Source organism: Haliaeetus albicilla, chromosome 7 (assembly GCF_947461875.1).
Source record: "Haliaeetus albicilla chromosome 7, bHalAlb1.1, whole genome shotgun sequence".
Lineage (NCBI taxonomy): Eukaryota > Metazoa > Chordata > Aves > Accipitriformes > Accipitridae > Haliaeetus > Haliaeetus albicilla.
In genome coordinates this window covers 25,501,591-25,529,202 of record NC_091489.1, presented here as the reverse complement: position 1 = coordinate 25,529,202, position 27,612 = coordinate 25,501,591, and the positions used below count along the sequence as shown (strand labels likewise).

At 39.8% G+C, this 27,612-nt stretch overlaps 1 protein-coding gene across 12 annotated transcripts in view; it reads right to left on the bottom strand.

Moving 5' to 3' along the window:
- The window catches only part of PTPRK (protein tyrosine phosphatase receptor type K), a 418,390-nt gene that overhangs the window by 184,861 nt on the left and 205,917 nt on the right, over nt 1-27,612 (bottom strand). For all 12 annotated transcript variants that reach the window (XM_069787404.1, XM_069787405.1, XM_069787396.1 and 9 more), the window contains exon 6: nt 24,223-24,397. In XM_069787404.1, the coding sequence (XP_069643505.1) occupies nt 24,223-24,397 (175 nt within the window). The remainder of the gene's footprint in view (nt 1-24,222; nt 24,398-27,612) is intronic.

Here is a 27,612-nt window from a genome sequence, read left to right as displayed (position 1 = left end):
ACAGGGGTAGACAAAAGGAACTAACATCTTTGCCATAGCACCTAGACAGATGGTAAGAAATACCTATGAAATCAAGGGCATAGGTAACAAAGCAGCTGCCCACCTTCTCATTGCCAAATGGATTTTGACTGTGATGAAAAGCCTGGAAGAGCTTTCTAGAAAAACAAGCCAGAACAAAAATCCTCACTACTTCTTCTGCATGCTAATAAAAAACACATTATGATATGTTTTTTCCTTAAAGGAATGAACAAAATTTAATGATTTGTTAAGACTTTTGATAATGCAGTGTTGAAGTAAAAATGGAAGAGCAAAGCTGGTGATGAAATTCTTACATAGTCAATGGAGAGGGGTGACCATTTCATTTATATCATGAGAATAGCTTCACTCCTGAGAGGCCAGGTTGGTTTAAGGGCTTTTTTTTTTTTTCAGCTGGTGCAACAAAAACAGGAAATGAGAATATTTGCCTTTGAAAGAGAAAGCAGCACACTAGATTAACAGAAAATAGGGTAGCTTTTCGACCTAAAAAGTATTTAGACTGGTTTTATTGGGATACTTTCATAATCTACTTTTCAGGTGGTGCTGTTCTGTTCAAGAGTTTGAAAATGTGTATATTGTCAACTATGATAGCGTTGCTACGAAGAGGGTGTCCTTGTAATTAAATTGACACCCAGTGCACTGAATCCCAAATTCACTACAGGACATAAAAGCATAGACAGCTTAAAAATGAGTATGTGCATTAGATGATTTGGATTATAAAAATATGTTCTGAGAAATAGTTTGTAGAAGCTTTTTATGAGTTGACAAATATCCTGTTATCTTTGTTTTGTTGCAGCAAAGATTCAAAGTATCAATATGACAAAAAACTACCAACCATTCATTCTACAATAGGAACTCCCCGAGTACAGTAAGAGAGTCTAAATTTTGCATCTTACTTCTACTGACACAAACATTTGCTTTTCTGTAATAATATTTATGTGATTAGCGTGACCGCTTACACCAGGAAAAATCTGACTAGGAAGTCACCGATTGTCTTTCTGGTCTCACGAGAAATAGATCCATTCAATCGTAACCTAACTGGACAATCAATAAAAGCCAGCTCAAGTGTCTGTAGATCTACAGCACAACTAATGCACAGTGCTCAATGTTCACTCATTAGCAGTTAAGAGTTAACCGTACCTTAAGATATGGGTTGCATACCATATCTATGGCACTCATCTGAGAGGCAGAAGCTCTTGCACTTGAGTTTGTAGAAACGCTCCCTCAGAACAAACAGACAACATGATGGCGTACAACTGGGGAAGCTTGGCTTTGAAATCTGGTCTGCACTCCCACTGGGTGGAAGGATGCGGCAACAATGTTGTTAAGTACTGTGCTCACCACCTGAAGAGTACCATCCTGAACAACCCTCCAGACCTACCTGTTTATTTCAAGGCATCTGCCTATTTATGACTAGGTTTCAGTAAAGGGCAACATTGGTGACTGAAATCATGGAACACCCTGATATGAGAAATAGAGCTGAGTAGGGTAGGGATCTTCATGTTGGAAGAGAGCTGATCTAGGGGTAATATGTGAGAGAGCTCTACAAAAATCACACACCTGAGAGATGTTAGGATTCAATCTTTGCCTTTTCCAATACAGCAAATTTAGGTCATGAAATGAAGCAAGCAGAAGGCAGGCTCAAAAATAAAGAAGAAAGGAAGGGATCTTCATGCCAAAAAAGCAAGCAGTCTCATTGCCAAATGGTGCCGTGGGCAAACGAAGGTTACCCCTTCCTAATCAGACAACCAGCAGGCTCAGCACCATTGCTGAAAGGAATCAGATCCTGAGAGGGTGTCAGGGGAAATGTCATGGATACTTACTAAGCTCTTTCTCCTCCTGAGAAGTCCTTCTCTGGCCACTGCTTAAGAATCCTGATTTAGTTGGATCCTTGGTTTGAACAATCGTGATTGTCCCTTGTTGTGTTCGTGTATTCTGTTAATCTCTACTTAAATTCAGGAATTTTGATATCGAATGGCTAAACTGAAGACAGGGATATCAAATATGGGGCAAGATAAATGATAATTTTTATACACTGCCCTAATTCAGGCAACTGAGCTGACTCCCACCTCAGCACAGCTTTAAAATCTGAAATAAATTATGCTTCTATAATAGTCAGGTTAAAAGAAAAAATTCTTTTTTTTTTGCTACCTTATTTTAACCATTCTAAGTTACCTTATTAATTTTTTGATGAGCAAACCTGAGAACGTACAGCTTCTTAATCTACTACTGCATGTTTTAATTCTTGACTATGATGCTAATCAACATCTTTTCAGGCTGAGCTAGCACATTGAAAGTTCAGTAACTAGCTTTGTATATTCACATAAGAAAGGCAAACAAAATCAACAACGCTACAGAAATAATGAGAGGAGTAGAAATTACTAGGGTAGAAATTGGATGGTACAGCTTTCCTCTCCAAATATAAGATTCACTGCTAGTAGTATGGTTTATAATAATATACACCATTATGGAGATTACTACATTCAAAGATTACACAAGTAAACTCTGTTATTTATTAAATTCAGACTGCCTGTGCATACGGGCATTTTGTCTAAGACTCTGTTTGCTGGTTCTGCATGTTGAACCAAGCTGCTAAGAGCACATTACAATAGTACTTGGAGACAAAAATAAATCAGATGTCACCATATTACCAGTTAAACAAATAGGAAAGTACCTTAAAGAAGCCCTGACATTTTACATAAGTATTAGTAACAAAAGCATGTAACCATGGAGAAAAAATGTTGCATAATTTTATCAGCAAGCTCTGTTGGCCCCAGTACACAAAGCTAGTAGCACTTTTTCAGGAATTTTAAATACTGCTTTTCATGAAGACAAGGAAAGCCATGACTCTTCCTGCCAGAGCCCAAAGTCCTGCCTCAAACTTTTGATTTGTGAGTGTTCTTTGAAGGATTTTTTTTTTTCATTTGTTTGTTTTCAAATAACTGCAAGCACCAGGAAACCTCTCTCACAGAACTTCCTTCCCTTCTAATAAATGTGGTTTCAGGAAAAAAAATCAGTTCTCTCAACTCAGTCAGAGGACTGGCAAAGTTGCCCCACTGAACTCTATTTAGGCTTCTACCTCTGGATCCAAATAATTATCTTGCCTGCTTTCAGGAAAGCCTCTGCCTGCTATTCACCCTCCTCCCCACCCTGTAATGGGAAAGGCAAGCTGGGTTTACAGAAACATTCAGAATAGGTGCACATGACTTTTTTTCCGAGCATAGTAAGCCACAATACAGCATTTTGACATTAAAAAAAATCCCCATAACTTTCCCCTTTCTACTTAAAATAGTTTTTCCTTCCAAAATTCACTGGAGTTTTACTTTAAGAAGTTAAATGGTTTGGCCACTAAATGGAGAAGTCAGCAATCAGCTAGATGTGTGTCTCTAAGCTCTCCCCACCGACATGCTGGCACAGTCTCTTTTCCGACTTCTGAGGCATGTTGTCAGGGTGCAAATCCTTCTGCTTAGTTCCCACATCCAGTCAGTGAAAATTCAGGGGCTAGGCGACCCTGAGCACAAAGTCAATTCTGGCTTTTTCTCAGTCCTCAAATAATCCCTTTCTCAGGGCCACACAAGTGCAGGAAACCTATTTTGTAGCTAACTTTGGTTACAGCCAAGAATATAGAGGTACTACAAACCAATCTCACACACACATATTTTATACCTTCCTAAGTACAGAGGCTTAGAAATTGAAAACAGAACAACTCCACATAAAAAAATCTTCCTTCTCCTTGGGAATGAAATGGGCTAGATAGGCCAAGGTTGGGGTTGGGTTTTTTGTAAGGGGTTGGGGGGGAGGGGTAGCAAAACACTCAGTAAAAGTTCAGAGAGTTAAGATAAAAAAATTGAATAATTCACCCAAATTCAGCAAATAGCTGTAGTAGAAAATATTTACATTAGCATTTCCAAAATAACATGTTTTGACTTTTCAGCCTAGTTGCATGTGGGGCACTAGATAATAATATGGGGCATTGAGAGTGTAGTTCAGGACTGTGTCTGCAGAGAAGTGGCTTATTCAGTCTCTCAGCATAAAGACATTCCACATCCATTCCTCTTGTCTGACTGAACTGGAGTAAGGAGTTGAGCAGAGACTTCCCATTTCCCAGGACAGTGCCTTAACCTACAGGTTCAGGGATTCTCAGAAGAGTCTCTACATCCCTGCTTTTGAAGCTGAACCATTTTCTGCAACACATTCATTAAGTCATATGTCCACCTAGAAGGTCAGGAAGAAAACATGGTTTTTAGTTGTGGCTCCAATTAGTGCAGCAGTATTTTTATCTGTGGTGGTAGTATTTTGTGAATAGATGCATCCAGCTTACCTCATTTCCCTTAAGATACTAAAGAATTAAGAAACATAATGGCAAATAAAGTCAAAATTGATAAATACAAAGCAGTGCATGTGAGGGGGGGAATCCCTATGGACTCTAAATCAGTATATCTCTGTGGGGAATTCCATGACTATATCACCTCAATTCAGACAAAAAGCCAGATAAGATATCAGTGATTATTAGGAACAGAACACAAAAGAAAGCATAATATCTTGTGCTACTGTGTAAATTCATAATGTTCTCTCACCTAAAATAAAAGATACAGATCTGGTCTTCCCATCTCCTGCTGGATGGGCTAGAAGACAAGACATAGAAAAGGCCAAAGAGAAGTTATCAAAGACCTAGGACAACTTCCGTATGTGTAGATATTAAATAAATCTGGATTACTCAACATGTAAGAATGATGGTTGAAGGAATACACCTAGATGTTTATGAAATGACAAGTGGCATGAAAAAGATTAATATGGAATGACTTTTGCTATTTCTTGCAGTGAAAAAAAATGGTGCATAACAATTTTTAAAAAAGAGTAGCCTGCAGCTTCAGAGGGAAGTACTTTCTTCTCTAACTCCAGTTAAGTGTGGGAATTCATTGTTGCAGGATGATGGGCAAAAACATAAGTTCAAAAATGATTTGACAAATTCATAGAAGGTTCATCAAGGATATTACACACAAATATGTTGATATAGTCTCTGGCTTGATAAATCTTAAGCTATAGATTGCTAGATGCTACAATGGTATATGAAGAGAGTGTATCACTGTGTGCCTCTCCCATTCTTACATGTTCCCCTCAGCTTATATACTAAACTAAGTAGATTTTTGGCCCAGTAGCAGTGTTTTCTTAAGTTGCTATCACATTCCCCAGAGGAAAAAAAACAGCAGTGGTCAAGTTACTGACTGAATGTTGGACAAAGACAAACACAGGCTTCAACCCATTCTAGGTTAGTGCCCTCTGCATAAAACTATAAATGCTCCAACTCATCTCTTCTTTCAGGGTGTAAATGGTGCATGGCTATATGGCCACATTTTCTTCCCATTTTATTATAAATGATCAAGTTTCTTTTTTTCTGATGCTTGAATGGAAAGTTCTTGGTTTTAAAAACACAAGCTACTTTGCAGAGCTAAAGCAGTATAAGCTAATCAACTGAAAAAAAAAGACTAATTTTCTGTTGACTCACATCCCTGAACGGTTAACATAATACAGATGTAGTAAGAAGAGCATAATTATGTTGTACCTGCACTAAGTCATCCTACATACATAATATCTTATGAAAAACTTTCTCCCATCCCATCCTCCCTTTAACGTGTGTGGGGGAAATAAACAGTGAAGGTAAACAAAGTCAGAAGTAAAATAGCTTGTTTGAACTCCTTTAACTCTTCCTCTCACTGCAGGCCAATCCATGAGTATTACTGGGGCTTACAATTGTTAAATACCTTAAAAGAAGATAAAATTACCACTTGTCTACACAGCCTCTCCTGCCAAGGCAAAATGTTTTGCCCTGCTGCCTTCCTTTGTTTCACAGTCAGTATAAACAGTTCCCCCACTGGTAAGTATTCTAACCCTGTGGTTTTTATACTTTCCTTGGCCTGAACTATTTATCATTTCTTTCTCTACAACACATAAAAGAAAAAATGGGTAATGGAAGGGGGCCAGTAACATTGCTGAAGCTCAAAGTACCCTTTGAAAACACTAAAGCAACCTAGATATTTTCCCTTTGATATGTTGTCTAATTTTTCTCAAGTTATTTAATAAAGTGTTTCTGATCATGCCCTATGTAATTTACACCACATATTAACTGACTATAAAAAAACCACTCACCTGTAATTTCACCTAAGTGTCTTTAGTGGCACTTTGCTCATCCAGGTTCATAATCCTTTGCTCTTCAATATACTAGTTTTGCCTTTGTATTGCCTTCTCTGTTCTTCTCTGAATTATGAACCTTAACAGTGCTCTCTGGTTGCCTCCCTCCTTTTAAATGTCTTTCTGAGCAACTTGAATTACTTGTAATATCGAAGCCAGTCACTTTTTCTTCAGCAGAGGAATATTTTTGACTCAACAAATCATTTGACAAGAGTGCTTTTTCCCCCCACTTTCTTTTTTCTTGTAAGGGTTTATTGTGGGTGAAAATTTCAAATACACTTTACAGCAGTACAGTGATGTGTGCATAGCTGTCTATCTTCTTACTCATCTACTACTACTGGTACAACTACTACACAGATGTTTGTTTTTCCACACTAATTATACCTATACAAATCATACTAGCTTACTTCATTGTGGAAAAGCCACTCGAAGTGTTACTGTATTTATGTATTTAAATGTCATGATTAGCATTCTGAACTTGAATTGAATTGGACATTGAGTTCAAGGGAGACATTTTACTTAATTTCCTTAACTTTTCTTTTCCTTTTTATTTACTTTACTTTTTTTTTTTTTTTTGGTAGATTCCCTCCTCTTCCATACCAAGTCCAACTATTCTTTTTCTTAACAATCCACAGATGAGGTTTACTGCGGGTTTTTCTATTCAGGGCTATTACATTAAGGCCCATCATTCTGGTATCTGGTTATCTCTGCTATGACAAGATAATATGGGCTTGAGGGAACATACCAGTATCGCCTGTCAGCCCCCTTCTGTTATATCAACTCCTCTAAGGGCATATTCATACAAGGAAGCTGCTACAGAATAAAAACCCCAAGACAACGGTGTTTATCTCAGGAACCATTCCACACATTTCCCTGTAGGCACAAAGATTTTTGCAGTGTAGTATAATTCACTTGCAAAGCAGACTGAGGATGAGGTTTCACATTACAGCTAAGCCAACCTAAAATGACCACATCATCATGGGGAGTGAACTACCACCTCTTCCCTGGTCTTTCCATCTTTTCCAGACCAGTGGTTCTACTGTTAGAAAACTATCCTGACATAAAAATACCCACGTCTTTCTACAGTGTCTGTTTTTTGTTAGTTTAGCTCCCCAGACAGCTCACTGCAGAGAGGGACAAGTACAGTTCTGGTAAAGAAGAAGCAGGAATAGCACATCACTGGGAGTGGGAGAGGGAAAAGAGAAGTAGGACCATGCCTTTTGTGCATGTGCTGTAACATCAGACACTGATGCACATATACAGCCCTTGCCCATGTCTACATAAATATTTCAGAAAGGGTCCAACAAACAAATAACAAATAAATAATCAGTGTATGAACCTGTTAATGAGGCACAGAATCATGCAAAAAATTCCTTCACAGATTAGGAAGCTTCATTAATTATGGCAGTATGGAGATATATGTTTCAGAAATCAGGTTGAAACCAGACCAAACAGTGACTAACAGGCCTCAGCTCTTTACTGAGTGCAAGTCCCTCTGGAGGGCCTCCTCTGTACCCCAATGCTGTGAGTCAAAACAGGATTCTTGCCATCAAAGGATCGCTTCAGTGATTCCCCCTCAATTGCTTAAAATTCCAGAATCCTGTAAAATTTTTAATCCCCCCCCCCCCCCGGAATCCCGTGAACTCTGCTAAGCAGGTGATAAATCCCAGCAAATTTCAGTAAGGAAACCTCAGGTGCCAAACCCCTGAATGTCAGCAGAGCTGGAAGCGCAAGGACACTGAGCCAACACCCGCAGGAAACAGACTGTAGGTACCTGGTCCATTAATTTCTGTTAATTGCCTGAGAGCTCAACTTAGTTTCATTTGCTTCCACTTGGCATCTGCTTAGTCAGTTGGCCAAAAGGCTGTCTTCTTGCTGAAAAATAGTTCGTCTTAATTATCAGAAGTCCTAATGGTGCAAATGTCTTAGGGGACAGTCTCCTTAATAAGGTGACAGTTTGCACGTACCATGTACTGTTTGGCACACACTTCCCGCCCTTTTTAATGTAAGCAATAGCAGCTGTACAAACCGTTCAGCTTCAAAGCGGGAACGTTCTCCTCCTTTCATTACACATTTTTAACAAATTCTTTGTTCCTGCCTAGAAGCACTGACATACCATTAAATTCCTATTTTGGGGTTCATTTTCTTTTTACATAAAAGGCAACAAAATTTGGTCAAAACAAAACATGAATTAAACCACTCTTATCTATCTGCAACTCCAGAAAGTTGCTTGGTGAACTTCTTGAAACAGCCACTTGGGCTTGGCCTGAATAAAAAGCCAACCTGTGCTCTCTCGATCAATTCTTTAACCTTTTATATTATTCAAAGAATAGGCTAAAGCTACTCCTGGAACAACTGGAAGTAAAACAGGAGGATCACTTTGTTTCTGATTGTGAAAATGTCACTGCTAACGAGGGTAATTTGAAGGGAAAAGAAGTGTCACTGGGGCACAATTCTTTCTGTTGCAAAGTCCACATACTTTGAGGTCAAGTACTGGAGGTGTTCTCAGGAAAAATAAAACTCATGAAATATTTGTTTAGGCAGCCAATGTGAATGAAAAATGCAAGAGGAAAGTCAAACAGATTCCTGAAACAGCATTAAGAAACAGCTGAAGTTAAAGAACTTAAGTGGTAAAAAGAAAAAATGAGAAGGTGGAGGCAGGTTCTCACATAAAACAAAGACAAATCTCAGGAAAGAAGAGAAGTCTGTAAGCCTAAACTCAAAATATATCTTAAACATGTCTGCAGCCAGCCAGAAAGTTAGCACAGTCCAACCTTTTTCTTGAAGTGTCCAATCATATTGCTTTTACAAAATGTTTTGGAAAAGGAGTTACTCTTTCTAGTAAAATAGACTTTTTAACTACCTTTCAATTACCTCATTGTCATTTATTGGCACATTCAACCCAACAGCATTTTCTCTGCTCCACTGGTAAAAGTAACAACCAGCAGGTAGGGCACAAAAGATGGCAGAGTTAAACCACACTGCAGAAAGTCCAGCAGAGGGTCTATTAGTGAAAAACTGAGAAAATATAGAGAGAAGGCAGTGGCAAAAGTGAGGATTGCAGCATGCCATACTTGTGAGAACTAGCAGAGAAGGGTATTAGCAGCAAGCTGTGAGTGTGTGTCACATCACTTTGTTAACTTGCTGAAGGACAGCCAACACAAGGAGTCAAGAGGCATGAGAAAACTGGTGAGACAAGTCCCTCCCCTGCAGAACTAGAGATACTAGATACAGCATACTCTTGATGCTGCATTAGTGTGATACCAACCAAAAATTAGTAGCTGAGCTGATTTGGTTGTACTTTCTTGGGTGGGAGCATAGGCCAAATGGCCTGGTTTGGGAGGATGACAAATGGGAGTTTGCAGGCAGCAGTCAATGAGCTGACAGAGTCATCACAGGAGTGTCATCACAGGAGTTAGGTTTGAGTCCCTTGCTTCAAATAACAGGCTAATGCTGCTCCTGGAACAACTGGAAGAAAAGTATATTTGCAGAAATACTGATGGCACGTTTGCAGAAAGGTTTTTTTCCCCACAGTTGTCTACTTTACCTGCTTCTTGGAACATATGCCATGTTTCACCCAAGTAAAAGCAAAATGGAGAAAAACATCACAGACAAGGACTCTCACTTATCCACTGTCAAAATGCTGAGGTCCACTGATTTCACCCAATCTGATTTAACATGGTCAAGAGCTGAGCAGGAGTTGTTGCTTCAGTCATTATTATACTTGGAAAAATTGTACTGGCTTCCCTCACTCTTTTGTGTTCTGATATCGCAGAGATCAGAAGAAGTTTGTTTGATGGCATGGGAGGGTGATCTGCAGAGATGCAGCTTTTATTCTCCCTATATTCCGAACTCATGCCTTTCCTCTTGCTCTGGGGCAGGGGCAGACTAGACTAGAAAGGGGCAAAAAGACACAGAAATACTAGAGGATGTTTCTGGTTGGCTTTCAAGAGGAAAACTCTATACTGTAAGATGACCCAAGCCTTCAACTACAGGAACACGAGTTCCTCTTCAGTCCACTAAGGTGACCAAGTGCTATGCTGCATAGGTCCAACAGAAGAACTGTGCCACAACCCACATATTAAAAAAAAAAACAAACCACCAACAAAAAAACCACCCCCCCCACCCCCCCCCCCCCAAAAAACCCCACCCACCCTACAAATGAACCCTGGAAGTATCTGGCTGCCAACATGAAGCAGTGCTTCATACACTGCCAGACAGCTGCTCCTTTCTATCCCCAATAAAGGGAAGGGGAAAACATTCCCATGGCTGGTGATGCAACCCGTAGATCACAAGTTTGATCGCACTTGACTGTATCTTGTTTTCTCTAGGACATGCAAGTCATCAAGTCCAAGAGAAGTGGAAAGTCAAAGAATAAATCATTAGCCAAGACATTTCCAACTGCTGTCAACACATTTAAAAGTCAGAGTGAAGTTCAAAGCAGGCATTAAAAATCATGAGACTACAATCTCAATTTTTTAAGCCAAAGAAAAGCAGTTGGTTTACTCGTATCTCCCTTCAAGAGCACTAGCCTTTAAATCTCCAGTTGTTAAAAAACACAACTTATGTTACCATGAGGATGTCAATGTAAGAATAAAACTGAGATTTTCACATAAACTGTGAACTTCAACTTCAGGTTAAATAAAACCCCCCAAAACCCCAAACCCAAAGATTTTTTTAAATTTTTTTAGATTTAGTCCTTATTAGATAGTGAAATAGATCAGATAATCAACATAATACACTAATCCTGATTTTATCAGGAAATCAGCAAGCTGGTCTAGAGACAGCTTTACAAAAAAAACATGTATGGCCTTGACACTTTGTAGTATTCTTCCTTGTGTCCACATAAAAGGTACAGTTCCATATGGCTTACGGGATCTACCACAAAACAGACACAAGGAGCAAAACGCTAATATAAATACTCAAAAATTCGAATAAAACATTCCAGTAGGTTACAGATATTATCTTATAAGAAGCTTGGCAATTTCAAATAAAGCTTAAATTCAGTTAAGTTATAATCCATTTAATTGGGGGAAAATCTAAACAAAAACTGTAAATTGAGCAAAGTATTTTTATTGTTATTTATTTATTCAAATTAAGTAATTCACACAAAGTTAGGACTATCATTCTTAATAATACTAAAACTCCTCATTGGATGTCAACCCTAGTTTATAAGCCTTGAACCAACACTATGCAATGTGTAAGCCCTCCAGATCACATTGGTTAAGAACATATTTTGTACTCAAATCCTCCTTTCTTGGAGGTTAAAGGTAATGCGTGTAAGTTGACTGTTGAGAGATTTTTCCCTACCATCCCTCCTAATAATTTTTGTTAGGCTCTAAGGTTTGTAATGTAAGTCAATTCTAGGCAATTTGGGATTCCTAAGAAGGTACTCTCACTTTTTTCTAACATTGTTCACTGAGGTTTTGTCTCTGTTTAGTCTACAAGCTCATTAGTGGATATTTTCTCTTTCATTTACCACTCAAGAATCCAGAAAGTGAAAAATTACACTTATTACCATGTATGGACATCTGCTGGGATGGTAAACTCAAAATGTTTGGCAGTACAACATATGCTACAAGTTTTAAAAGTTAAATGGCTAAGAAAAAGGGACACAGAATAACTACATGAAATGTTACAGATGAGGTCCTGGACACAAAGCAATCTAAAAAAAAAACAAACCAACACCCCCCCTCCCCCCCAATCACACAAAGTTTAGGGAAGAGCTGAAAATTCAAACTTCAGTCCCAACACAACAGTGTCATCCTTCCTCTTCGAGCAGGTAGGGCACAAACTCTGCCATTAGCAACATGCACATACTGGGGGAACAGGGGAGAGAAACACATTCATTTTCCTTACATCACTCCTTAAATCTTCTCCAAGACATGCCTGTTTGCAGTTCCATATCAGTCTCAGTGACAAGCTCTCTAGCAAACCAGCACATCCAAATTCAACACTGCATCTCAGCAGGAAGAAATCTTCCTTTCTGCACGTAGCTAAGATTCCCTCTTCTTCAGGAGAGGCAGATATGTTTCTCACCATTTTCTATATAATTCTGCAAATATACTATCTTCCAGCAGTTAACACTGCAGGATAATCCTGCAATATGAATTATTAAACAGACAAATATTTAAAACTCTTTAGGAAACAAAAAACCCTTCTATCCAAACTACTGAGTAAACTTTTTGTAATCTCTTTAAAATTATCCTCAAATAACTCCCAACCAAGATGATTAAAGGTCACTAGTACATTGCAAAGCATATTTTTATGAGATAAATTCTATTATAATTGCAACAACTATTCCAGCCACAATTTAGACGTAGAATCCAATTATCCATTTCATTTTCATTTACACCTCATGGGCTAGATCATTTATCATGTTTCATGATAATGATCAGAAGACACATGGAAAGTGATTTCTGGAGGTAACAAATTACCTACCATATTAGCATTGCTTACAAGATCCTGTCAACTAGTACTATGCATAAATATGAGGTAATTAAATTTACAATGTGAAGGAACATTTGATATGCTACTTGCTTTTCTAGCAGCTGCCAAAAAAACCTGGGTTACTAAATTCAACATACCAGTTTAGTTGCTTAAGTACAGTAATTTAGCTCTTCATAACACATCAGGAATCATTACACCACTAGAACACTAACAGGTAGACAGCATGCAGTGGGCTCAAGATCTGGAGATGAATCTCTCATCATGTGGTATCATTGCTTCTTGCCACCGAACCATCCATCATGTCTCCAAGACAGTTTGGAATGATAGTGCTGGACCTTCACATTACTGCTTCTTGAACTCTGTCTCATCCATCTTTTGCATCTTTCTGCATTTGCAGCTAAGTATCATCTTCCTGCTGCAAAACTGAGTGTGAACCTGTAATGTCTTTAACCTGCAGTGCCACTCTAATAGTAATTGATTTCTTTTTATTGCAGAGATGGTGCTCAGTAAGACTATGTACAGCTGCGGAAGCTGAGAGATGGTCAAGACAGCACCACAATGCAAGTGTCTTATGCCTTTAGGAATATGACCCATTTCCAAGGAAATATGGCTATATTTCCATAGCTAGCTATTTTATAGTGCATGTATATTTATCAATACATAAAATTGGTATAGGAATATATATGCAGTTTGTGTTCCTGCAGCTCATCTACAATTTAATAGCAAGATTCACTCAAATGCAGCTGAAAATTAATGTTGGGGTGATGTCACTTTGTATTTTTGTCAAGTGATTCAGTATTGGAACACTATTAGATTTTTAAATACATACTAAAGCACACAGGTGCACCTGCATTCAAAAAGGAACTTAGATTAACTCTACATTGATCATGGCAAGACTTCACTAGCACGATGACTTGTGTACCATAAACCACCCAAGACTAAGCGTTTTAATTCAGCTTCATCTGAATGCTGTTATAAAAGTTTAATAAATCAAAATGATCAAAATGCCCCCAGTGGCAGGTTGGGATTCAGTTTCCAATTCAAATTCCCTTTAATATATGGCTTCTCTGACATCCTGCATTTTCTGCCATCTATGTTGAATTCCAAATGCACTCCTTTTCATCATTACCATGCATCTACTCATCGGCATACTTTGTAACAACCCTGCACAATACACAGAGATGTCAAACCTAGAGGGGTTTTCCCCTCCCCCACACTGGAAAATGATGGCAGGTAATGGAACTTTGTCTACCCTTAAGTAAATATTTTCTTAACATCCCTGCTAACGTCAATGGCACTTAAACTGAGACAGACCATCATGAGCTGCAGCATTCAAACGAAACATTTGATTTAAGTAAATGTAGAGACAGACCAGATACTGGAAGGGAAATTATCCAAGTGAAATACAGCACTGATGTCGTGGGGCAGTCTGGAGACATCTCTAATTAAGATGAGAAGAATCACATTACTGCAAATGATCTTCATGTCATTATACTTGGATAAAACGCAGATACAAGAAACAAAGAAACCCCCTTATTTCCTCCCTGAAATGACACCTGCCAAGAGCTTTTTCCTCACCTCTTTCTTTCCTTTGTACTGCCTCCCATCAAGTCTAAAGGCAAACAGGCATCCCACTATTCGGAGTGATTACATTTTAATTTCCCAGATGCTTTATTTCCTGTTTGGATTCACTTATGTCTTCTCCCAATAAGGAGGCACATGAGAAAATGTCAGAGGTACAGGACAACACCTAAACAGCGAGACCGCGCTCACACAATCAATCATTAATGCCACATCTGTCGTATCACCGGCAACACAATTTTGAACCAGGCTGAGTGAAGCCGCATCGTAGCTTGGCTTTGCTGGATTAGGCAGAGCAGGTGATACCCAGCTTATGCTGCCTGTAAAGGGGCTGATAAAACCTGGTCTGCCATAGGGGCAGAAGACCCCAGAGGAACATTACCTAAAGCAGGCACTAAGCCTGCTGGCACAGAGCTAACTCTTCTGCAACTGTGAGCCACCTGGCCAAGTTCATCCCAGGTCACTACTTCCCATTATAGGCTTGCACTAATTTTGATTGACCCTACAGCTGTATTTATTTTACTGCCAGACCACACCAAGGTCTCCACAAGACCTGACAACAACAGGTAGCAGCCCACTGCCTGACAAGCAGGGGAGGGCCCTTTTCCTGCCCTCCTCACCGCTCTGGGCTCCTGGCCCTTGGGCCAACTCTGGTGAGCTGACTGCCCTCCCCAGTGAGGCAGAGCTGTCCCAGCCAGGCCGAGAGGGAGCAGCTCGATGCCCGTTTTGTTTGTTGAACCAGCCCACGGAAGCGACACAGCCCTAGAGCCAGGAGAAGGACGAGAGGGATTGTGTGCGGCTAGGGGCATGGGAGAGGAGCAAAGCCTCCCTCCCTGCCAACAGCTGCCCTTTCACTTTACCAGAACACTAAACACAGGGATCCCTTAAAGCCAGGCCCAGGCCCAGCACTCCCTGGCTCTGCACTGCTCCCTCTTCGGCCAGCATGGGCATTCCTCCTCCACATGGTGAGAGGCATCTGGATTACGAACCTAACTTCAAAAGTTCTTCTTCTGGGTTAATCTTGGTGGAGGAAAATAAACCAAAAAATGCTTTATCAGCTGATGGGATTTCCCCAACGCTGTGCTAGCAAGTGGTGGGGGACAACAGGAGCGGACCTCCAGAGTGAAGGTATCGGTTCTGAGGACCCAGCAACCCCTCTATGTGAATTTCAGGTAGTTTTGCCTGGGATGAACTTTAGTCATTACTGAATGCCTACTGGCAGCTGGAAAGCACTATGTGCCTACCTTTTTGTTTACTTCCCTCTGAAAGAAGGGTAGTTCCCTTGCCCTGATGGGAACCAAGGGCCAGGAAGTGGGGACAATCTGGAGATTTGCTTTGAAAGCACATTCCTGTCTGAACGTTTGGCACACAAAATAGTGTCACACCTAATAATTAGAAAACATACAAGGAAAACTATTTCCAGTTTTTGAACGTGATCAGATGCTTAGAAATGTATCAGCTTCAGATATATAAAAGCAATGCTCAGAAAGAAATAAAAATAGCCACGTAAACACCAATCTAGCTAATTACCAGCATTCCCAGCCTTCCTCCTCCTCTTTTTTTTTTCTCCCTTTGACCTGCTGGTTTCCACCCAGAGCCTGTGGAAAGAGAGTTCCTATCATGGTTTCCACTGAGAAATGAGTGGAGGAGAGAGAATATAAGAGGACTTCCACAGGGTTTGCTATTCCATGTGCTCTCATGCAGGTGGGTTGAAGCTTTGCAGGAAACACAACAGGAACTGCTGGCTGCTTGGACTCACGAACCAAAGTGCCACACAGCATCAGCATCCACCACAGAGGTCAGGAAAGTATACACCAGGTAATGAAAACCATAAATAGACAATGTCCCTTTCACCAAATTAGTTAATTAGTTAACTGTGAATCTGGTTTGGTTCCTGCATCATTACTTTTCAACAGGTGATTTTAAAGTTAACTATGATCCTTATATAAAGATATTTAGCAATTATGCAAAACTCTACAGAGGTTATAAATCTATGCTTTGACACAAGAGGTTATATGTTATCCGTTCCTACCTGTGAGTGATAACAGGATTGAATTTGATTGGTTACGAGAGGATCTAATAAAAATAAAGATTGAAAAAACCCAGCTTATATCAGCTCGATCACCTTGTGTGGTCACCACTTCTTTGATATAGCCATTAACTTCGTATTTTGTTAGTATGTGACAGGCTCTTTTGACAGGCTCTGCGGCTTCACATGTAGAGCAAACAGCATAGTTTCAAGAAGAAACAAGTTAAGACAAGCAGTGTTCTCTCTCTGCCTCCATACTTTGCCCCTCTGCTCTACACTCACACATCTTCCCCTGAATGAGAAACTACGGCATAACACTAATGTACAAGCTGAGAGGGTATTGGCCCCTACTTAAAAGATGCCTGAACCACAGATCCCTGGGGAGGTAAAATCCTATGCCAACAAGACACACCTCTATATCTATCTCCTCTTCTCTGATACTCTGCCCCCAATACCAGCTACTGAGCCCAGCCACAGGTAGGACACAGGGCTACAGGACTTTGGCTTTTGTTCTGATCCAGATCAGTCACCTTAAAGTTCAGGGAATACAGTAAGAAGATGCGTATCAGCACTGAAAACGCTAGCTTTTGCCTAATGAGAATATTTAAGCTGTATTGAGCAGTACAAAATTCATGTCTTATCAGATAAAAGCAGAACATGTGCTTTACCTTACATGCTTCAGACCTTTCTGAAGAACAAATCACACAACTACAATAAAGCTACAGTTCACATTAAAAAAGACTTCAAGAGGATTATAAGGAGATAGAAACACTCTCCACCCAAACTAAGCCAATACTGCAATGAAGCGATTGACTAAGCAGAGTCCATCCCACCAAACAGGAAACTAATCTTCATCAAGAATACAAGGTTTTACTTTTAGCGATAGTACCACACAAACTTTAAAAAAATTATACACACATGAAAAGACTTTGAAATGAAAGCACCTTGCTCCTCCCTTGGAAAAAAAAGTAAACAGTCAAACTGACTGCTACAAAGCATTGTAGCATTTCATGTCTAATGTGTCCATTAACGATCTGGATGATGGGGCAGAGTGTACCCTCAGCAAGTTTGCTGATGACACCAAACTGGGAGGAGTGCCTGATAATGCCAGAGGGTCACACTGCCATCCAAAGGGGTCTTGACAGGCTGGAGAAATGGGCTGACAAGAGCCTCAAAGTTAGCAAGGCTAAGTGCAAAGTCCTGCACCTGGGAAGGAACAACCCCAGGCACCACCATATGCTGGGGGCCACCCAGCTGGAAAGCAGCTTGGCAGAAAAAGACCTGAGGGTCCTGGTAGGCACAATGTTGAACATGAGCCAGTAATGTGCCCTTGTGGCCAAAAAAAGGCTAATGGTATCCTGGGCTGCATTAGCCAGCAGGTCAACGGAGGCAATCCTTCTACCCAGCGCTGGTGAGGCCACACCTGAAGTGCTGGGTCCAGCGCTGAGCTCCTCAGTACAAGAGAGACATGGACATACTGGAGAGAGTCCAATGAAGGGACATCCAAAGATGATGAAGGGACTGGAGCACCTCTCCTTTGAGGAAAGGCTGAGAGAGCTGGGTCTGATCAGCCTGGAGGAGAGGAGGCTCAAGGGGATCTCACCAATGTATATAAATACCTGAAGGGAGGGTGCAAAGAAGACAGAGCCAGGCTCTTTTCAGTGGTGTCCAGTGACAGGATCAGAAGCAATGGGCACAAACGGAAATGCGGGAAGGTTGTCTGAACATCAGGAAATGCTTTTTTAATGGGAGGGTGAACAAGCACTGGCATGGGTTGCCCAGGGAGGTTGTGGAGCCTGCATCCTTGGAGATACTCAGAAGCCATCTGGACTCAGTTCTGGGCAACCGGCTCTAGGTGGTTCTGCATGAGCAAGGGGTTCAACCAGATGACCTCCAGAGGTCCCTTCCGACCTCGACCACTCTCTGATTCTGTCATTTCAAATGCAACCCTGCACAGACAAGAACGCTCAACACAGACCTATACAACTGAGCCTATTCCAAACAGCCTGCATTCCTGTTACCTCCTGCGAATCCAAGTCTCTTTGGCTTCTTATAAAAATCCAGTCAAAATTATTTTCTCTGGCTTCTCCAGGAAAAGCAGCTTTCCTGTGCTTTCTAAAGAAAATGAGCAATGCACCTATTACATACATAAACCAGAGACAAATGTTACCTTAGCAAAGGAGTTGACCAGAGTTACTTGCACAGAAGAGTTGCCTGAGGAGAAAGTGAGGCTGCTACTCTTTCTCGTATGGTAGATGTATGAAGAACTTGGGACACCTATCTGGCTCATTTTATTAATTATGAACATATAGCCTTACTGAGGTACTTTCCTATATTCTTGTTTCATTCTTCTTATGTAAAGGAGACAGGATTTGACTTCTGGGTAATAGCCCCTCTTTACTTGCTGAAAGAAACAGAGGATTGAAAATAGGAAGATTCCTGTGTTAAACCTGCTTAAAAAGGATAAGAGCTTAATATGGTAGAGAAATTAAAACCAGAGGAGAGCATGCCACAAAAAGATCAAGTTAATTGGATCCTAGACTCTCTGAAGGATGCTTACACTTAAATATACACCCAAAATAACTTGTGTTTTATTTGTGAGGTTTAGAGAAACTTTACAAAATCATGTCATTATTTTTCCAACTACTACAAAGTCATTAAGACATCGTCATCTGCTTTTCCTACAGGGACACAACCGTGAGAGAATGACGCTTCAACTAATGGGAAAACTTGGAATATAAAGTAGTTTTGAAGGTGGGCTGAGGGTCCAAGGAGTAACAGTATTAATAACTGTACTCCAGGAATGCACCTTATGAACCAAGCATAGCAGCCACATGGGTCTTCCGACTCACAACTAAAATGTCTGCATACTCCTCTAGAAGCCTGGCAATGGTTCAAAGGGGCACTTAGCCAAGATAACGATGTAAAGTCCACAGATTTCAACAACTTGGACCGTGGAATCTCTCTCCCCAGTTTCCCCTCTGCTCTGAAATTCAGTGAATTCAGAGAAACACACACCCAAAGATCGAGCTCAAGACTCTTCAAAGATACAGTCCAAAGCCCTATTACATATCACCCCTGTCTCCTGGACACTGAATTTCTGAACACATTACAAAGTATCACTAATAACCTGATTTGTCTAGCATTTATGACAGTGGGTGATATGACCAGAGGTGCAAAAAAATAAAATCTACTATTCATCAGACAGAGAACTTAATACTGGAGGACAGAGATATGGGTCATTTTGCAAAATTGGTACAAAAAGAGTTAGCCTATTTGCAAGCAGGGAGTATATATGCAGACTACCTGATACATTTACTTCTATCTGCCACCTAGTGCTCTCCTAGGCATATTTTTAAGTCTGTTACTATACTGAACACATAAACCAGGTAGCAAAATTGAGGATACATATCTGGAGCAAGTCCAGATATCTCACTTTTTTTCCAGACAAAACAAGTACTAGTGGAATTTGGAAAGTGAATTTCAGTCCACAGCTTTCTCAAATGGAAATACTTCAGAGTTTTCTTGTATGAGGAAAAAAATAATGCTCCTATGAGAAGTACTTGCTGGGGGAAACTCCCTCTGCACAGTGTTCTGGCATCACCAGGGACCCGCCAAATTGCTGATTTTCCCATACAAAATCCCTAAAGGGATTTCAGACAAGAAAGGCAGAAATATCACTGCCAGACATACTTACATAATAAGAACTGCTCCCGACGGCAGACTAAGTCCAGGAAGGGAAACAATGAAGAATATCATCACAAATCCTGCCAAAACTTGAACCTAATGACTTAGAGGGAAGACTGCTTGCCATGTCAAAGCAAGTACAAGAAACAAAATAGCCTATTTCATATTAATGAACTCATACAAACAGGTCAGTTTACCAGAACTTGTGACTTCTGGAAGAACAGTCAGAAGACAGTAGAGGAAGACATGTGGAGGAAAACTGCCTTTCTTTTCTTTTCTGTTGCTAACTTGGATTTACCAGGGACACGAAGACAATTCCATATTGGAACTATAAATCAAGGTGTAGGCCTCCCCCTGCTTTGATGCCACCACCGAAGAGCTGTTTGGGTTGGGTGAAGAAATGTTAAAAAGAAAAACTACATTCACCTAGTAAAAACATAAAAAATTGTTATAATTTATGACTCAAATAAAATTTGAAGTACACTGCAGCCAAGAAAATAGTGATTTTATTCACGGTCCCTGCAGGATTGCCTGAGTGTTAAGACATACCAAACAGGGACAAACTAAATTTGGATTATTTTACAAAGTTTTGCTAACAAACCACATCAGAATGCAACATCAGCTTCATCTCCTCCTGACAGCCACTTTTAACATGCCAAGTCAACCAAGAAATTGATCACAACTGCTGTGATGAAAACTACTTGTTTCTTGGTGCACAAGATCACTTTTCTGATAAATATTGCCAACTTCAGACAAATGTTCCAGTAGTTTTTTTAAGAGCTCTGAACAATGACACGGTACAAGAACTGATTACAGGGCAAAGTTCTTTACTGACTGAAGATCAGTACATTTGTTACTGTAACTTGGAAAGTCTACGCAATTGTATATATCAAGTATACACGAGCTGGGGCACAGGGGATGTCTTTAGGCACTTAATTTCTACAGTTCCATGTTAAGTAGCAAAAGGAGCAGGAAGACTTTGAGACCATGATATACTTGTTCTCAAGAGCAAGTAAGAAACAAGTAAAAAGAAAGAAACTGTTGGTGTCATCTTGTTCATTCTTACATATCACAGCTACTGTTCCTCCCAGTATCTCCCTCAAGTTCCAGTGTAGACAACCCTGAAGACCTCAAGAAATTACTTTCCCAGAAATTGCAAATTTACTGGCCACCAAGGGAAAATATAAATAGACGATTAATCACATGGACCTATTCAGGAATTAAGTCAACTAAAAGTAATGACAGCACCAAGCTTCCTGTAAAAGGAAGGGGAAAGGGAGAGCGCCTTCTACACATATACAAGAATCACAGCAATGCCAGAGAAACCGTGTTTAAAAAAAAAATATCAAAAAAAAAAAAAATCAATACAATCCAGCCACTGAGCTGGGAACTGAAGACCAGCTCTAAGCGAAGGTGAGACATTAAATCATTGACTGGAACTACTTTTGGTAAAATGTCATAATTGAATTAAAAATCCTACCCTACTCTGATTTTTCTTCAAAAAAATTAATCAGAGTAATTGTGTTATCCCTTTCAGGGTCTTTAAATGTATACCATCTCTCCCAGGAAACTGCATTTGTAATAAAGTTTAGAACTCCAATGAATGTAATTCTTCTGTTAATGCTCAAAATGAAATAAAGACATTTCAATGTGATGTACATTATAAAACTGGAAATTTTCATTACCAAGACTATCTTATGGACTGCCAGTCAGAAAAGTATCTGACACCTCTACACCTGTATTATGGTACCACATGTCTGTACAGATGTGGAATATGTAAGGATCTTGGTCACATACCTAAACACCCAGGTTTTGAGATACTGGGCAACAACTCCTGTTCATCATCCCTCACTCTCTAATAATCACTGTTGTCAATGAAGTTTGGCTTCCACAAACCAAAGACCTTATCATTACGCAAAATGATCTAGAAACAATACTAAAGCCATGACAAAGTAAATTGTATTTCATCCTTCCCCCCCTCCCCCCGGCTGTGAGAGCACACAGATCAATACTCCTCAGCATAAGAATTCCGCAGTGAAATTTTCATGTGTTACAAACAGCAACAAAAGGGCCCCAAGCATGCCCTGTCACTTCCAGTTTAGAAGGAAACGCACTAATAAACTCTTCCCCCTGGGTCAGCTTTGACAATGGGCAATACTATGCCAGCTCTTATTAAAGGCAATTCATATCAGTGGCCCAAAAATTTCCTTTAAAATTATCATCTTTTGTATCCATATAGCAGGATGTCAGCTTTAAAGTGCCACTGAGATATAAGACCTGTCATTATGGTTAATTTTCAGTACAGTTTTAACACCAGGGTAGCTGATGCCTAAGGGTATGCTTTTTTGGCTAACAAGATTTATTTAGTGGTTATCCAGACAAACAAGAAAATATATTACTGTATATTGCTTTTCAAATATAACAGCAAGCAATAAATCCTACTATAAAACATAAATCTTTGTTCTCTACCATGACGTCAAATAAATGAAAATGTTTTTAGAAGATTAATCTTTTTCTTTTATTCTTCTTTTTTAAAAAAAAAAGTGTGTATATATATACACACACACATATATATATTAAAAAAAAAAAGATAAAATTCTTGCGCTTCCAATCCAAGAAGCACACAAAAAGTAGAATTAACCTTAAAATATAAAATCTATATAGCTGTTGTATATATAGCTAGATAGCAGGTTTATGTTTCAGGCCATAAAGATGGTATTCTCTATCAAATAACCTAAGCTTCTCAGCAGTACAATATGCTGCATTTAAAAAGAGAGTCCTATAAAGTTTGATACTGTTATCTCATTTTTTGAGAGAAACAGTGTTTTAACCAACATTTTATTGCTCTATTATACTAGAAAAGAATAGAAAACTTCATTTATTGGATAAATACATTGATTTGCCCTGCTTGTCTAACAACAAAACAAAAAAATCTGTTTTCATGCTGTAACAGGACTGATTTCATTTTATTAGGATGAAGACTGTCTTGCACTTTGCTAGACAAAAGGTACATCTAACAGAATAAAAAAAAAAGCTGTTAACATATTGTCTAAATCCTTGTATGGTCAGCAAAGCCCATTTTTATTGATGTTATATAGAAAGCATAAAACCTAGTTGACCTCAATCAACTGGTCTCCCAGGGAAAAGACCTCTGCCAGCAAATACCAGATACCAACTATCTTAGAGCATTTCCTATGCTACTTTTGCTTCTACAAGCTGAGGACAAACTTGCTTTCCCTGTCCCAGCTCCAGGCGCAGTGGCTGACTCCCAGATGCTGACTGACCAAGAGCCCACTGCTGGACCAATGGGTCAAGCGAGAGCCCATTGTGCAACCGACCCCTGCACTTACCTGTCCAAAACAGCCCCCGCACTGGGCATCAGCACAACAGATTTTATACACCACTTCTTTTTTCCAGTTAAAAAACATTAAGCCTCATCACAACTAAGAGTGACATGGGCAATTTTGCAGGTGACATAATTAGGCAAGGAGAGGCTTAACAGCTTATCCCAGGCCAAACAGCATGTGACTTTTGGAAGTGAAAACTGAACTCCCATATTCAGCTATATCCTTGGCCAGTCAAGTTTGCATGCTTCCAGAACACAAAATGCATAAATAAGAAAATTACCAACCCAACATCGCCACACACAAGCTATGGTTGCATCCCAGCAGGCTTCTGAATGAACTGCAGCAAAAAAGTTATTTCAAGTGGAAAAAGCAAGTTCTTCTTTTTCTTCCTCCTTCTTCAGAGGCTGAAAATCATCACAGAACATCTCCGTAATGCTCTCAGTCCTTGAGTAGGTGAAAATTTACAACTATTTTTATATACCTGTCTTCCAAGTAACAGTACAAAGTTATTACTTGCTGTACTACCGGACTGCTCAAGGCAACAGGTTTTAAAAGGGAATGTTAACTAAGTACAATGGAATCTCTCTTACCTGTAAAAGTATTTATGAAAAGTTAAGCAGTTTTCACCTTAAGTTCAACAAATAGCATCTACAGAAAACCATACAGGCATGTTACACACATTGCAGGATCAGGGTTTTTACACAGGTGCATTCTATGGAAAGCAACTGTAAGAAGTTTTGCAAACTAGTCTTTCATTTTATGACAATTTCAGAAGCTTCACAGGGCTATCTTTGTATGATCATTTCAGATCAAGGCATCTGTAGGCTAAATAAAAGGTGTAAGTAGAAAGCATTGGTATTAAGAGCATTTAACTGGATAAAATGAAAGCTATTAAAACTTTACCTCGAACAATAAGTTGAGCAAAATTTGACACTCCAGAACCTCTCTCTGACTGAGTTACACAGCGGTATAAATCCTGGTCGGTTTTTGTCACCTCTTGCAACTTAAAGGTAGCAGCAAATCTTCTGTGATTGATATTTTTAGTCTGAGCAACTGGAATATCTTCCCCATTTCTTCTCTGAAAATAAGAGTAACCAAGGCAGAGTTATCTTGTAAGAATACAAAAGACATTTTCATGATCATCATACCAAGAATACATTAAAAAAAACCCCCAAACCTGAATGTATTCAGTCCGTGCTGCATTTCCACGTTAGAAGAGTTCAGTGCTGAGGTCCCATCAAGAGACAAGCATACTCAAAAGCATTTCAGATTCAAGTTTGGGGGTGAAAAGCACCATCAGGCTTTTGCACTGCCACAAAATGTGACCATGACAGACTCAACTGCCGCTGCTTCATAGCTGGAACCATCCTAGGAGAGCCCAGCAGTAGCAGCTGTACTCCTAAGAAAATTCATTCAACTTTAAATAAAATTATAACAGACATATTGCGTGTATTGTAAGAAATATTGAAACAAACCTGGCATTGAGGGATTTCACAGGTTTTCAACAGCTCTTTTTCAGCAACCAGCCAATGTTTCCTTTTTAATGCTACCTTTTATCTGTCCAAATTCAATACTTTCTAAAATTGTACCTTTGTTAAACTAAGCAGCACCTATCTACCTAAAGCTAGCTGAAATAAAAAGGGAAGGGAAGGAAAGGAAGCCACTAAAAGAGGAATAATGTATATCTCATTTAAAGGAAGGAGCTTAAAGAGTTCTGAAAAAATCACAGCTACCACAAATCACTGAAAAATTTAATCTGTCTGGAGCTGCGGGGCAGGGCAAGAGGTCAGTAAGGTAGAAACAGTTTGAGCTCTTTTGTGACCCTTTTTCCTTATTACCATTCACATTAAATGCTCAATTTTGATTTTAATCGAAAAAACAGACTCTCCACCAAAAGTGGAGAGCATTAAAAGAAACCCCCAGAAACATGCACCAAGTAAATAAACGATGTCACTGCTCTCTCCCATGGATCAACCGCACGTTATTCCCCGACCAGGATACAGTTTCTGAGCACTCAGCTTTGTTCAGTCCCCAGAAAGACATCATCATTTCCTTGCAACTGCATTGCCTGCGCTGCTCGATACGTAGCAAAATGTGACCTCCACAGCCATTTTTAGCTCTAATCAACCCCTGGAATGAGAAACTTCATTGAGGTCTTAAACTTCGAGCTTTCTGTCTAACACAAGAAGCGCTACTGCTGAGCCACAGAATGTAATAACCTGAAAGCCTGTGGCAAAATACAATGGGAGGAAAAGGAGATGAGTTAATGCTGCATGTGTATATTACCCAGCCTCCTGTCACAGGCAGGAGTACTTCGTAATACTCAAACACTTCATTTTACATCTACCCTTCATGATATTACCATGGGTTAGTCACTCTCCAAGCAGTTTTGTGGTAGATTAGCCAGGGGTTCAGCACTACTTCAAACTCGCTGAAACAAGTGTTCATTTTAACTATTAATATGTTTAAACAAATGAATTTCAGCTTCTGCCATTTTTCTTGCAGCAGTCAAAGCACCCATCCCATGCTTCACTGCAAGCTTTGGGTAAAAATGTTCATTTATACCAACCTGGCAGATTTCAGTCACTGGTATTCCACTACAAAGACCACGCCATCACCTTTATCAACAGCAGGTTTATTGGTGTGATTCTTCCTCATTTCATGAAGACAACAACCAGTTTCCCGGCCTGCCACCCTCTTTGCCGTTACACCAGAAACGGCAGGGAGCTGCTACCCAGGGGTAAGCTCAGCCTGCAACGCTGGGCCAGAAAGTACAGTGAGATGCAAAGAGTGAAATCAGATCTCCAAAAGAAGATGGCATATGAGACACTTCCAAAAGGTACTCTCACTGCTTCTCCCTAAAACAGTTGCCAGCCCATAACCACCAAAAGCCTGCTTATCACATGGATGCTATCTGACAGGGTGCTCACAGGGCAAAAGCAATGGAGGTTGGGCACTTGGAAACCTGGATCCACCACAGCACAGCCGAGTCACCCTGCTGCAGGCGTCGGCTCCTTCCTCAGCTCTGTGAATATCTGTCTCCTATTAAGAAGAATTAAGGAAGTTTGCTGATGCCTGCAGAGACTCCTATGAATGAAATGCCTTATTGAACTTCAGGGATCAATGAAATTATTAAATTCCAACATCATGCAAATGAGGGGTGATGTTAAAGGCTTTATTTTGGTGCTGCTTAAGCTACAGTAAAATTATTTTGTGGGAGGTGTACCTCCCCCTCCAGTTAGCTGGCTTCTCCTGATAGCAAAAGCTAAATCCAAAAGCAGGATTTTCAAGCTGCTTTGTACCCCCCCCCCCCCAGTTTCAACCAAAGGCTTGAACTCTCTGGAATGATAACTTAATATAAAACTTGGATCTAGTGCCTTGAAGTAACCAAAATAAACAAACCTCATGGTACTTTCTTCCTCTCATGCTTGTCTGTGCCCTCCCAGAGTGCATGCTCTCATTGCCACACCACAGCCAGCCAGCAAAGGGAAGTCAAGCTAAGCTCCCCCACTAAACACAAACTTGCCATACAATTGTTAAAATGACCAAGCAGCATATAATAAACAGAAGGCGTATTTTTAAAAATGGTATGACAGTAGACTTGACAAGTAACCCCTGTAATACAGTCATTCTTGCTCTGCTATGAAGGGGAAAAATAAATATTCCTTAAAATGAAGGACTATGTTCAATAAGTCCAGTGCTTTAAATCTGAATGCCAAGTGCTCAGTCTGGAGAAAAGAAGCACATCCAAGCTTGCTGTGTAAAATAATTTACCCTCCGAAGCTCAGAACTTGCTTACTTAAGCTCATCTGCGTGCTTCATGTTGAGAAACAAAGTGAATTGGACTCCTACTTAAAATGAAATATTAATACACTTTGAGAGCAATTAATCAAAATGAAATTTAACAAGCTTTACAGTTCTACTCCAGCAACAAAACCTAGGATTTTCTTTTCTATTTACATCAGTGATTTCCTACCACTTTATCTTACAAGGCTTAGAGTAGTTGCTCAGATTTCTCTGTATTAGGATTTGTTTCTTGGGAATCCAACTGCACAATTACATCTTCAAAATCTATCTTCATGTACAGATTACCCATTAAAATATTTTTCAGTCATTAAAATTATAGAAAGTTCAAACAGAAGAGAGTTCTCACTTAAAAATGAATGTTAAAGAAAATACCCTGCATTCATTCCAGCGCATATCCCTTACACCGGTAAGCCGTTAGCCAGTCAGAGTTCAGATGCACTGCCACGATCTCTTAATTAAATTCTTCTTTTTAATGTCAGGGCATTA